The 13,673-nt window shown below is 41.7% G+C and overlaps 1 protein-coding gene across 1 annotated transcript in view; it reads left to right on the top strand.

Moving 5' to 3' along the window:
- Positions 1-13,673, top strand: part of tmtc1 (transmembrane O-mannosyltransferase targeting cadherins 1) — a 188,051-nt gene that overhangs the window by 112,735 nt on the left and 61,643 nt on the right. The window contains exon 7 of the mRNA XM_039791008.1: positions 4,444-4,633. Within this exon, the coding sequence (XP_039646942.1) occupies positions 4,444-4,633 (190 nt within the window). The remainder of the gene's footprint in view (positions 1-4,443; positions 4,634-13,673) is intronic.

Genomic DNA, 13,673 nt, shown 5'->3' with positions numbered 1-13,673 from the left:
GAGGAAATCAATACCTAACCTGCGGTCGGACTATTTAGAATGCAGTCCAACACGAGCTCTGTCAGAATCGATGAGGACTTTAGTTCAGCGTCTTTTGTGTTGTTACCTCATTTTACTGGAGTCAGAGGGGAGAATCGACTTCAAGTGGTTGCTCTGATTTGCTGGAAGTCAGTTGTGGGAGAGGAATAATAAAGGCAGATGAAAGAATGACTCTGTAAAAATTAAAACAAGATGGTCAAGCCTGTCTAATATTAGTACACCTTCTTCTATGCCCTCATTTGCAGCCGTGTCTCCTGAAATGATGTTTATAGGGTACTTAAGAGTAACAGAAACAGAAAATGTGCTTAGAAATATAGGAAATATTGGATAGGATAGAACAACGCAATTTAATTTTGCTAAATAAAACACATTCATTATTAATTTAACTTTTTATCACTTTTCATGTTCAACAAATTGTGTATGCAAATACAATAACCATTTTTTATGCGCTCTTAAGGTAAACATTCGGATAGTCATCATTGTCATTTTTTTTCACAGAAGCGTATAAAAATAAAGCTCAAACTTCAACAGAGAAACCTTGCGGTACACAGTTTTCAGATGACAGGAAACAGAACAGAAATATAGTGCGATACACACTTTATTTCTTACAGCAACAAGTGCTCTACAGTGAGTTGAATATGTTTCTACTTCTAAACCACCCCGGGCCCCCCATCTAGACCCGCCCCTGGTACTTAATTGTTTTTCCATTTACATTGTGATGAAAAACTGGTTGGATTATGGTCAAAAGCAACGTTTTCTTTCAATTCAATTCAATTTTATTTATAGTATCAAATCATAACACGAGTTATCTTGAGACACTTTACAGATAAAGTAGGTCTAGACCACACTATAATTTACAAAGCCCCAACAATTACAGTGGAGCAAGCAGTGCGACAGTGGCGAGGAAAAACTCCCTCTTGGGAAGAAACCTCGGCAGACCCAGGCTCTTGGTAGGCGGTGTCTGATGGGCCGGTTGGGGATATGATGAACAGTGGCGATAATAGTCAAATTAATAATGGAACAGTGACTTTAAATGGTAGTCGTAGTAGTTCATGTCATATCAGGGCGCTGCAGGGCGTTACAGGATGTAGCGTGGCCCAGCAGAGCATGGATGGACGTAGCAGGAAGCAGCAGGGTTCAGCAGGACGCAGCATGACATTGCAGGGCACCGCTGAGCTTAGCAGGGAGTGCAGCAGGACCACGGCGACAGCTGCAACCAGGATCTTGGTGCCAACGTTCTCCAAGGAAATATGCTGGGTGAAAAAACATAAGGACTCCGGGGAGTAAACTCCCCAGAAGCTAGGATTAATAACAAGCATTTCTGGAACGGGATGCACACAAATGGTAATAGAAAGGGAGAGGAGAGTGCAGCTCAGTGTGTCAAAGGAAGGAAGTCCCCCGGCAGTCTAGAACTATAACAGCGTAACTAAGAGAGACAGGTCATAAGGAGAGGTAGCCTGTTCGGGCTTGAAACTCCCCCTGCCGGATCGGGCTGTGCTGGCCTGCCTCCCTCTACTTTTGTTATATTATTAATCTCACGACTATGAAGAGAAGCATGTGGGCCTGGTTAGGCGGACGCTGCAACTCCTCACTCCCTAACTATAAGCTTTATCAAATAGGAGAGTTTTAAGTTCATTCTTAAATGTGGTGACAGTTTCTGCCCCCCGAACCACGATTAGGAGCTGGTTCCAGAGGAGAGGAGCCTGATAGCTGAAGGCTCTGGCTCCCATTCTACTTTTAGAGACTCTAGGTACCACAAGTAACTCTGCATTCTGGGAGCGCAGTGTTCTAGTGGGACAATAGGGTATTAGGAGCTCTTCTAGATATGATGGTGCTAGACCATTTAGAGCTTTGTAGGTCAGGAGAAGGATTTTAAATTCAATCCTGGATTTTACAGGAAGCCAATGCAGAGAAGCTAATACAGGAGAAATATGATCTCTTTTCTTAATTCTCGTGAGAACACGCGCTGCAGCATTCTGGATCAGCTGGAGAGTCTTAAGAGACTTATTTGAGCATCCTGACAGTAGGCAATTACAATAGTCCAGCCTGGAAGTAACGAATGCATGGACTAGTTTTTCAGCATCGTTTTGAGACAGGATATTCCTAATTTTGGCAATGTTATGAAAATCTTTGAGTGAATGAAGCTCTACATTTATAATCAGGACGGATGGGGGGGTGGGGGGCATACAGAGTGCAGTACGCTCCATAGGGTTTGTCATGTAGTGGCCCCTTGCGCTGACGTGCACTAACATATAGGCTACAAGTGGCACGGTAACTGGCCAATGAAACATGATCATTACAGCGTTTCAAGAGGGCTCTAAATAAAACACAACTAAGCCACACAGCCAACGGATGGGACGCAGCGCTCCACAAAATAAACTAAATATTGCATACATATTGCGACACTTTTAATATATTGCGATAACGATATTGAGTCGATATATCTTGCACCCCTAGATATAATATTGCGCAACGTGATATTGCAATAACGATATTGAGTCGATATATCTTGCCCCCCTAGTCTGGGGTTAGGTTTAGGCACCAAAAGCACTTCGGTTAAGTCTTTTTTTATTTATTTTCTTCGAGGGAATTTTGTGCTCAGGCATCGCCAGCCATGGGTTTCAGGGATGTGACTCGTGCCACACCTACACTTCATTGTTTTGTTCTCTCTTAGACTCAAAATGGATGAGAATGAGAGATGGAGAGAATCTTTGGTGTGGAAGAGGGTTTCTGTATTTAACCAGACCAGGATCTATCCCTAGCCTTAACCAAGAACTGTGAGTGCCTGAACATAAGTTTAAAGTTTAATAATGCTAGTAGTCTCTGGCACTCTGTGCTTCTTCTGTGGGGTTAGTGTAGTGTGTGCTCGGGGCTAGCATAAATGTGATCAGTCACAAGACTCACAAGAAAATTCTGCCGTTGGGCATTCTGAAGCACTCCACATTGCCCATGCTCTATCTCTTTCTGCACTATCCTAATCCCTCCTCCTTCCTCAGAACAAGTCCCGCTCTGTCCGACCCCTACCCCGGCTGTTTCCACTGAAGCAGATAGCTGCCACACTGTGGACACATCAATACTCCAGACAGCCATACAGGACATGAACCCACTGAGAGAAAAGTAGAGAAAGGGAGAAGAAAAAGACAACCACAGCAAAGCAAACACATCAGAAGTAAATCCAGCTGCAACACAACAGCAACACTTTTATCATTCAGTACACTGAGTGCCTTGACACAGTTTCTATCCACTACACAGCACTTAAAGCTTAAAGAAAACTCACTTTTACAGCTATAGTTCACCTGTTACTCTCGTTATTTCCTTCTTCCAAAACAGCCAGGAGTTGAGTTTTCATTAAAACAAAATTATGACTGGTGTGTTAACTGAATGACAAATGAATAAGAGCACACAAGGCACAATTACCTCCTAAGTTACCAAACGGAGTCCGACGCAGTCAGTCCACATTAAACATACCGCGGCTACATTCACCTCCAGCTAGCTTCACGGAGAACAATGAGGGCAGAACAGCATCACCGATCAGTTTTAACCGAATATTCTGTCTAGCTCAGCTAAAACAACACATTCTCACACCCAACTCGTAAAATAAGGACGTTCGGTTAGGAGCCTTTCTCGTTCTTATTGACGTTAAAAGTCTCCTTTAGCGTCTCATGTAAACGTGCTTGGTCGCCACTATTGCCAAGCGGGGGAGGACGCCTCACACGCCGGGAAACGCACGCCGGAGACGGGGAAACAAAAACGCCACACGCGGGAAGCGAAAGTCTGGTGTTACGCAGCAATTTCCCCTTACATACTCGCTAAATCTCATCCAACTGCGGCTCTCCCCAGTACGTTACACAAATACGCCGAAGGGTGCCTTTTTTGTCGCATCAGACGATGAAGGCCAATGACCAAACGTACTTATTTTACGAGTTCGGAATGAGAACGGGTTGGCTAAAAAACACCAGCTCTGCAGCACGTTAGCATGTCGCTACAGTTTATTTTACGCTCACTACCAAGCCTGTTTGTAACTGGTGGGCTACCGACAACGTGATCTTCACCTGTTCAGCTGACTTTACCAGATAGTCTGCGACTGTCCTGCTTTTATTACAGACATGTGAACTCACCACAGACTCTCTCTCAGCGGACACACTGGAATGGATATTTGGCATTATTTTAAACAAACAGGAACCACTGATGTATGAAACTGCCAATTAGATTAATTTACACGTTAATCGAAGGTGCTGGAATGCCGTTCAAGATCATTCCGGCCCACTTTAACCACTGCTTATGATTGGGTTAGGGTCATTAGGTTTGATAGCATTGCTGTGTGATTCTAATTTTTCTCTTTTTATTTCTTCTTCTTTCCCATCTTCCCCACACCCTCCGTCTCTCCCCACCCCCTCTCTTCAGGATTTTGACCTACTCCTACCTGCTGTCTTTCAATGCCTGGCTGCTGCTGGCCCCCATCGTGCTGTGTTACGACTGGCAGGTGGGCAGCATTCCCCTGGTGGAGTCGCTGGGTGACCTGCGCCACCTGGCCACCGCGCTGCTGGCCGTGGTGATGCTGCTTCTCTGTCTGCGCTGCGTCTTCTCACTGCAGGTAAGAGCAAGAAAGGGATAAGTAGCTGAAAAGTGCCAAAGGCTGAATTTCCCATGAACTCTGTTGCCTCCTGACGCTTGTCGGTCCTCATTCCATCATGCAACTACATCATTTGAAGAGTGGGAAGATATATAAGAACTGGAAAAAGCCTGCAGTTAAAGCGCCCATATTATGCTCATTTTCAGGTTCATAACTGTATTTTAAGATTGTACCAGAATAGGTTTACATGGTTTAATTTTAAAAAAACACCATATTTTTGTTGTACTGCACAGCTCTCTCTCACTGCTGCAGATCCTCTTTTCACCTGGTTTCTGTTTTAGCTACAGAGTGAGACCTCTTTTCATCTTCTTCTTCTGTACTATCTTTGATTGCACTCGCACATGCTCAGTAGCTTAGATGTAGAGCATGTCAGCTAGCTAACTCTAGAGACAGTAAAAGAAAGGCTGTTTCTCCAACTTTGGTCAGTTACAAGGCAGGATTAGCTGGGAGACTTCTAAATGAGGGCGCACATGTAAGTAGTTCTTTTGTAGATTATGGTGAACTTGTGTGTGTTGTAGCAGTGCTTTGCTATTGAGAACGACGTAGCATGCTAGCGTTAGCATTAGCGTTAGCATGCTAACGAGCTAACGGTTGTGGTTAGCCAGCTCATTTCGGACTGTGACGTCACAGTCCGAGGCCGATTTTGAACAGCTCACTAGGAGACTGAAAGCAGGACACATTCAGAAACCGTATCTCACTCAAAACAGCATGGATGGATTTTTTTCAAAGTTTGTATGTGTGTGGAAGCACCAGAGACACAAAAGAACACCCCAAATCCCAGAAAAAGTGATTTTTTCATAATATGGGCACTTTAAGAAGGTTCTAGTAGAAACATTATGGTTACATGAAAGGTACAGTGGCAGTTAAAAGCTTCTGAAATTGAGCACTTTCCATTAAATGTCATCAGCAACTATACTTTCATTGCAAATACCCTACAATTAGGCAGTATAGTGAATAGAATAGGTATGAATGACTTTGGAAATAGCTTCTAATTTTATTTGAAATGGGCTAGATTCTTTAATTATCATCCTTGCACACTTAAAGGCTAATTTTGTTTTGTTTTAACCTGGACCCTATTTTCCCATGCATTTGTGTCTAAGTGACTAAAAAAAAATCTTTGAAATTGGTCCAGTATTGAGCGAGATCGCAGTAACTGGCCACCGTGAACAGGGCTGCAATGTAACCCTACCTCATTTCTGTACTTCCAAACCAAAAACTCCCGGAGCGCTGTTCAGCTGACTCATGTTCCACACTCCAAACCGCTGTCTTCAGACAAGAAGTCCCCTTGTTAGATCAAAAAAAGACACTTTTAGTAACAATCTGAGCATCAGTGCCAAAAACAATCACTTATAGTGGGACAAAAACTGAGGATGCACAATTGCCCCATAGAGTTACATTGCAGCCCGGTTCGCTGCGGTTGGTCCTTGCTTAATACTGGACTAGAGATGCAAATTATCGATTAATTCATTAATCATTAGTTGATTGACTTTATCGATCGATTAACGATTAACTGATAAGCGGCTTTTTTTCTGAGAATGTAAATTTCTCACGGTATCAATAGTGTCTTTAACATAAAAAGCAAAATATTGCTTATATACTGAATAAAAATGCATGTTATATTGCTCAGTTGATGTTTTATTGTACCAGTTGGGATACGGTACAGATAATGGCATTTATGTAGTTTAACAAAATAAATTATGCACAGAAAATTAAAATACATAAAAAATAATTGTGCACTGGCTCACCTGTTGCATGTGAAACATTAAGCAACATAAAATACATTTTAAATAGAAATCTAAACAATATGGGTAGGCTTAGCCTACACTATATTAAGCCTACATATAATAATCTGGTAAACTATCTGGAAACATTAGCAGCAACACTTATAATCCCCCTTGGTCTGAGAAAGGTAACAGTAAGATTACTAGGGCTAGTCCGAATAAAAAATTTTGAGCTTCGAAGCTTCGGTAGTAATGAGCATCGAATATTCGAAGCTTCGGAGAGAGGGGGCTGAACATATTATTATGTCTAATAAAGGCAGGAATCTCTATGTGTCTGTCTGTTTGTTTGCATTTTGATTTTGAGAACCTTTCATCCAAACAACTTCACAAGGGAGTGCAGTGTCGTATTTGGTGCAATATAGATAGACAGGCCAGACGCGTTCAGAATTAATAAACTTTTAACCTCGGATCACCGTCCCATCAACGATAAAACTTCCACACATGAGCATTTTTATAACTTTAAAGCATTAAATCTTCAAAATATACAGCCATGTACACAACTGTTACAAAGTAACAGAAAATAAAACAATTCAGCCGTAATCTGCGCAGCCGAGAGTGCATGCATACCTGTTTTCGTTGTCCTTTCAGCAACAAAGTGGTATTTTGACCAAAACTTGATTTTCATAAATCCCCAAGAGTCCAAGGAAATGTAATATCCAAGCTTTATATTCCAAAACGATCTCTTCGCCTCACAATGTTGAAGTTTCTGACTGAATCACAACGGAAAAACAAAACAGTTTTCCATTTCCGCACTTGTTATCGCCGCTAGCTTCTCTGCCCAGCTTGCTAATGGTGCGTTCTTTTTGTCCACCGAAGTCGATCTACTAGTCGTTTTCCGGAGTTACGAACCGGAAGTTGCAAAAAGAACGCCACTGAGGTCGTATATACGACTCGTCAAGTAGTCTGAACTCAGAGGACCCCGAGTTCACTTTCAAAGATGGCTACGTCGTGCATCACACGTAGTAAACATTGTGGTTTTCTACAATTTTAAGCACTATTGTCATTGTTGTAACCAAATGAAGAAGTGGTAAACATAGCGCTGTATACTGCTACCTATAGGCATGTCGCTACAGTCTTATTAGGAGTTAAATACCGCCTGATTAGTTATTTTGTAGCTTGTGCAGCTGAAATTGGCTAGAGACGCTCGGTTGCTATATGACAACAATGGCTTTAAGCCTAGTCTTGAGCAGAAAGCAGAGCAGTAGCCTAACGTTAACGTTAATCAAAACGTAATTTTCATGTATCAAACTGTGAAATATATGTGTGTATGTTAATATGTCAATAACTGGGTGAATAGAATCCTAAATGTTACTAAAAATTTTACAAAAATCCATCTTTTCTCCAACTCGTAGTATTATGTGACAAAAAGAACGCAACAACCCACGGTTATTCGTTTTTCGACATGGATGTGACGTCACACTCGAGCTACTAGTCGCGATTACAAGACAAAAAGAACACACCATAGATGCTCGAAGTGGGCGTCATCGTGTACCGACAGTATCTTCTTCTTCTTATTCTTTGCAGTTAATTGGCGGTTGGCAAACCAACTTAAATGTGCATTACCGCCACCAACTGGACTGGAGTGTGAACGAGAGCTAAATGCAGAAAATAAATAAACCAAAATAAAGTAATAAAAAAAAAAAAACGAATATTCGATCGAATACCAACCCCCCGAATGAATATTCGAATATTCGGGTCTAGCCCTAAAGATTACCAGCCCTGAAAACTTCAAATATAGAACTGAACACAACTTAAATCATCCCTGAGGAAGGTGACAGTACAAGCGTTGTCGTGCACACAGGCTATTACACGCCCAGTGAGTCCCCATGACTCCACAGCCTGGTTGACACACTCCACTCCGTTTTGACCGCCTCATGCTTTGTCGGGTCTCTCGCCGCCCGCGAGAATCTCGTGTCACGTTCAATTAGGCCTACGTCCTGTGGAAAACGGTCTTAGATTGCAATTTATTTAATTTAATTGAGTAAATTCTTATCGACTATTAATCGATAGTCGATTAACTGTTTACATCCCTATACTGGACCATTAGTCACTTAGACACAAATGCATGGGGAAATAGGATCCAGGTAAACAAATAATGAACTTACCCTTTAAGTCCAGGGTAAGATATCCCCTCAGCTACTGGACAAATTGCCATGAAATTAGATATTTCTAACCTTTTGTCTGGCACAACCATCAGTCTGAAATTTCAACAAAACCAATTATTTGGTCCCTGACAGTGATTCAATCAAAACTATAGTGCGTAGTTTCTGTCTCCCCCATGAGGAATTCTAAGTAATGACAATTCTGTCGGTGCGTCCACATGATAGAAGCCTTCCGTGATCGCGCACCATCCCCTCCCCTCCTCCACACAGTTGCTTGTAGCCAAAAACATGATGGACTCTTCAGAAGAGGTCATTATCTTAACTTGAGTTTCTGCGCGGGAAAGTCACCGGACGCCACAATCTTCTGAACATAGTCATACTGAGAAATCCAGAGAGAGTTGTGTGGAGCTGATAGTCTTAATTAGCTTTGTAGCAACTCATTTGGCGATGGCTTGAATGTAACGGACGTTCATTGATATCAAAAAGTTACGCACTAAAGCTTTAAGAGCTACCTGTTAACTGACCAACTGACATCAATGGATTTTGCTTCGGTTATAAAGGTGAAAAAAATAACAAAGAACAAACAAACTGTAACCAAGTTTGAGGACTGGCCGCCGCATCTGCACACACCACCATCTTGGATGTTTTTTGAGGGTACAATGAATTCACCGGTTACTGAAAAGTCTACAATACGAAGTTTCATTTACGGGATTGTTCCGTGCCGCCGGATGTCCGTCCCCTTCCTCTTCCTTTGTGTTGGCGTTCTAACCTCTGGTGGATTTGTGAGGACTATGGTTAACTGCTCCTCAGATCTCTGCAGGGTAAATCCAGACAGCTAACTAGACTATCTGTCCAATCTGAGTTTTCTGTTGCACGACTAAAACTACTTTTGAACGTCCACATGTTCCACCAAAACAAGTTCCTTCCTGAGACTATTTAGCAGAGGCACCGTGGTTCTGTCCGGCGCTTAGCTCCGTCCAAGACGATTGTGATTGGTTTAAAGAAGGGTGAGGCTATTTGCACCCCTGGTACAATTAGCAGTGTATGCTATTTGTACCCTGGTGCGATTAGAAGTGCTATTCGTACCCTGGTGAAATTAGAAATGAATGCTATTCGTACCCTGCCGGTGCACACAGCAATGTGTTCTATTAATACCCCGTCTGGTACAAATATCAATGTATGCTATTTGCACCCCTGTGCATTTACAGTACCTTGGCATATAGTTACACACAGTTATCCATACTACTCATGTATTACACCTTTTTGGAATATTATCACCCTGACATTCTAACCCTAACCATAACCTGTTGCCTAAACCTAACCAACCCAACCAGAGCAGGCATATTCATGAGTCTTCCCCTACCACCCTGCAAAAAACATGTTCGCGTTCGCGGGCCCTGACTTGCGCAATTGCATGCAAATTATCCAATCCAAAATTGAAAAAATAAAATCACCTCACAGGGGAATCGAACGCCAAACTCCCATACCAAAGGTAAGAATACTAACCACTCACCTAGCAGTTCTTACAGAATGTTGTATAACTGTTTACCACTTGGTTTCTTCAAGTCTCGGTTGCTAGGTAACGGTACTGTACAAAAAATAGGTACTAGCTAACAAACTAACGGTTGTATGCTTTCACTGAAGACAGAAAGCGCAACTGTAGTATCCATTTTCCGCTAGAAATTCAATTGTTATAAACTTTAAAGACAAAACTTTGCCAGTTTTTGCGGTCATGGAAGATGACCGTCCGCCATGATTTCGGTGCACGCGAGCAACGTTTTTTTGTTGTTACTTCACAGGGTGTGAATAGCTCAGCTGTGTGGCCGAGGCTATTCGTACCGGGGGTGCAAATAGACACTCCGTTTAAAGAAATGCCAATAAACCAGAGCACATTTTTCTCCCATCCTGGAATGCTGTGTGGAATGCGAGACTACTAAAAAAAGCTAAATATTCCACTGGGCTGTGCACACACTTCAAACACACACTCACACATATACTATGTTTTCATCTAGTCACCAAGGTTTTGGTGTATGGGAAACAAACACACAGATTATATACTCATCCTTCCTTCCTATTACTTTACATGTTAAAGCCAGGCTCATCTCCCACACCTCCTGTTACTGTGGAGACAGAGCTTGAAAGTGTGTGTTTGTGTATATATAATGTACAGTGTGTATTTTCCAAGGGAATGTTTTCTCTCTCTTAATCAGCTCCAGCTTTTTATATTACCTTCTGTCCTCCCTTAGCCGCTTTTCTTATTTCTTTTTCCCCACAATGCCTCTCTGCTTATGTCTGTCTTATATTTCAGATGACAGTTGGTTCAAGGAGTCTTTATTGAACTGTGCTGCAGATTTGTTTTCTTGGCAGAAAGAAATCATTTAGTTACACTAAATGCTGCCAGGTGTTGCTGCTACTTTCTCCTCAGGCGGTTTATTCTAGAAATCTGTATTCATATTTGGTAACTTGTTCTCTGCACTGAAAAAGTCACGACTCATGTCAAACTTGTGAGCCTTGCACTCTGAGAAGCAGTGTTTCCCCTATAATAGTACAGGACTGGTGGGCTGCCAGGCCAATGGGAACCACTGCCAGGCCTGAAAAAAAAAACATTTTAATATAAAAAAATAATGCCAAATATCCATTGTGTTTCCTTAATATAATTCTGCAGTGGCACACTGCCATGAACTGTTGACTTTACAGTTTTCTTCTGTCTTTGCTCGGCAGTTGGAAATGACTAAAACATGTCACCCACAAAAAATGAACCACCACATTTTGTCAGAGTTGTAAGATCAGTGTCACATTTTTGATATTACATTTTAGTAACAAGAAAGTTTGGGGAAACAGCATTTAGCATTTTCAAAATTATCCACACTAGTATTTCAGAGGGAAGTATTGTACTTTTTACTCCACTACATCTATTTAACAGCTTTGTTACTAGTTACATTCCAGATTAAGATTTTACTAGTCTCGCTTTGTCAGACCTTCCTCCACAGCGCTGCGGAGGAAGGTCTGGCTAGTCCTCACAGCATTCCTGGATAGGAGAAAAACATGCTCTGGTTTATTGCCATTTCTTTAAACCAATCACAATCGTCATGGGCGGCCCTAAACTCTGCAAAGCTAAATAGTCTCAGGAAGGAACTTGTTTTGGTGGAACATGTGTACGTTCAAAAGTAGTTTTATTCGTGCGAGAGAAAACTCTGATTGGACAGATAGTCTAGCTAGCTGTCTGGATTTACCCTGCAGAGATCTGAGGAGCAGTTAACCATAGTTTCCTGCGGCACCGGAGCAATCCCGGAAGTTGGAACGTCGAGGATATAGACTAAGATTTGACATACAAAAAATGTGATCAGTTTATATAGTATGATTCATCATTATAGATTTAATAGTGAAATAAGTATTAAATTCCAAAAGTTCCACCTCGACCAACCACAACATTAAAGTAGCACTCACATATTAATACAGTGCACCAATGATATATGACACGGACAGGGAACATTCTACATAATGAGTTATTTTACTTTCAATACTTAAAGTACATTCTGTTGATAATACTTTATGTATTTTTACTTAAGGGAAATGTTGAATGCAGGACCCCTTTACTTGTAATGTTATAGTTTTACAGTATAGCATTGCTACTTGGATTCAGCCACTCAAACTCCTGAGACTCCTGTTTTCTGCAGTACATAAAATGTTAAGTCTTTTGGAAGAGACAGACATGTTTTCAACAGCTAAAATTGGACCATGCATAGTAAAACAGTGTGGACTAAAGCTAGGATTGTGCCATTTCCAGGACCACAGTGCTTATGTGGTAAGTACAAGAATGATGTGCAACACTGCATCAGGTCAGGCAGGGTAATTATTAATGACAGCTGGAATGGTGGAGCCAGTTGGACTCACAGCGTAGGCGGTAGAATCTGACCTTTAATTGTTTTGCCCACTTTTAGGCCAATCCGTCTTATTGGTAAGGGAGTGCTGCATGTGCACCTTTGCAAGTGTATCACAGTTTTAATCACAATGTATCGTCAAATAGGGGCGTTAAAATTAATCATTGCATCGATGCCTCGCGATGCTGACCTGGATGATTCTGCATCGATGCAGTAACAGACCATAATTGATTATTGCCTACTGATGTTGCTTGTTGATTTTCCGGTCGCTGCTTTTTTTGTTTCTGCCTTTTGTCTGTTGCTTGCTGTGTTCAGGGTCTTTTTATAAGAGCACATACAATAAAAATGGGAGTTCATATATATCTGACTGCTTGAATTAGTTGATGACAACCATGTGTAGCAATATATATAATAATATTGAGGAGGTGAGGCAACGAGATGCGTCGTGATATTGAATTGATTTGAATCATTGACAGGATAATCAAATTGAATCGTGAGACCAGAATGTTCACTCCCCTACCATCAAAAGCAGACCGCTCAAAGAAGGCTTATAATGTTATTTTAATGAATTGTTTTAATAATGCTCCTCGGCTCCTGGGGTTTTAGCAGCCTATAGAAAGATGTTTAGTCTTTTATGACTGTATGAGAGCTGTATGAAGGGAGAAGAGTTTGTGATGGTTTGTGTTTAAATGTTAGTTGTGTTTCTGTCAGGGCTGTCAGCACTGCTGATATTGTTAATGTTGCATATGTGTGTGTGTGTGTGTGTGTGTGTGTGTGTGTGTGTGTGTGTGTGTGTGTGTGTGTGTGTGTGTGTGTGTGTGTGTGTGTGTGTGTGTGTGAATGAGACAGGGCTGTAGTCCACCTCTGTCGAGCCCAAGACAAGTCCAAGACCAGGACTAGTCGAGACCGAGTCAACTCCAAAGAGGTTTAAGTCCAAGTCAAGAACGAGTCCAAAAAAGTTTGAGTCCAAGTCAAGACTGAGTCCAAATGAGAAATCGTAGAAAAAAAGGGTCAAATTAGGCCACATTATTTACTGAAAATATAACATGGAAATGTTCCCATTCGTAGTCGACGTAATCAATTACGTAAATGTGTCGACACAAATAATTTGCGTCGACGTGTCACTCGTAGAAATCTAAAAATAACATGGATGCCTCCAGCAACAGCACAAGTATGGATTCCTCGCGAGTTCAACAACACGTTGAGAAAAAGGCTCGCCCACGGTCTTCTAAAGTGT

This window comes from Perca fluviatilis, chromosome 23 (assembly GCF_010015445.1).
Source record: "Perca fluviatilis chromosome 23, GENO_Pfluv_1.0, whole genome shotgun sequence".
NCBI lineage: Eukaryota > Metazoa > Chordata > Actinopteri > Perciformes > Percidae > Perca > Perca fluviatilis.
This window is presented reverse-complemented; position numbering and strand designations above follow the sequence as displayed.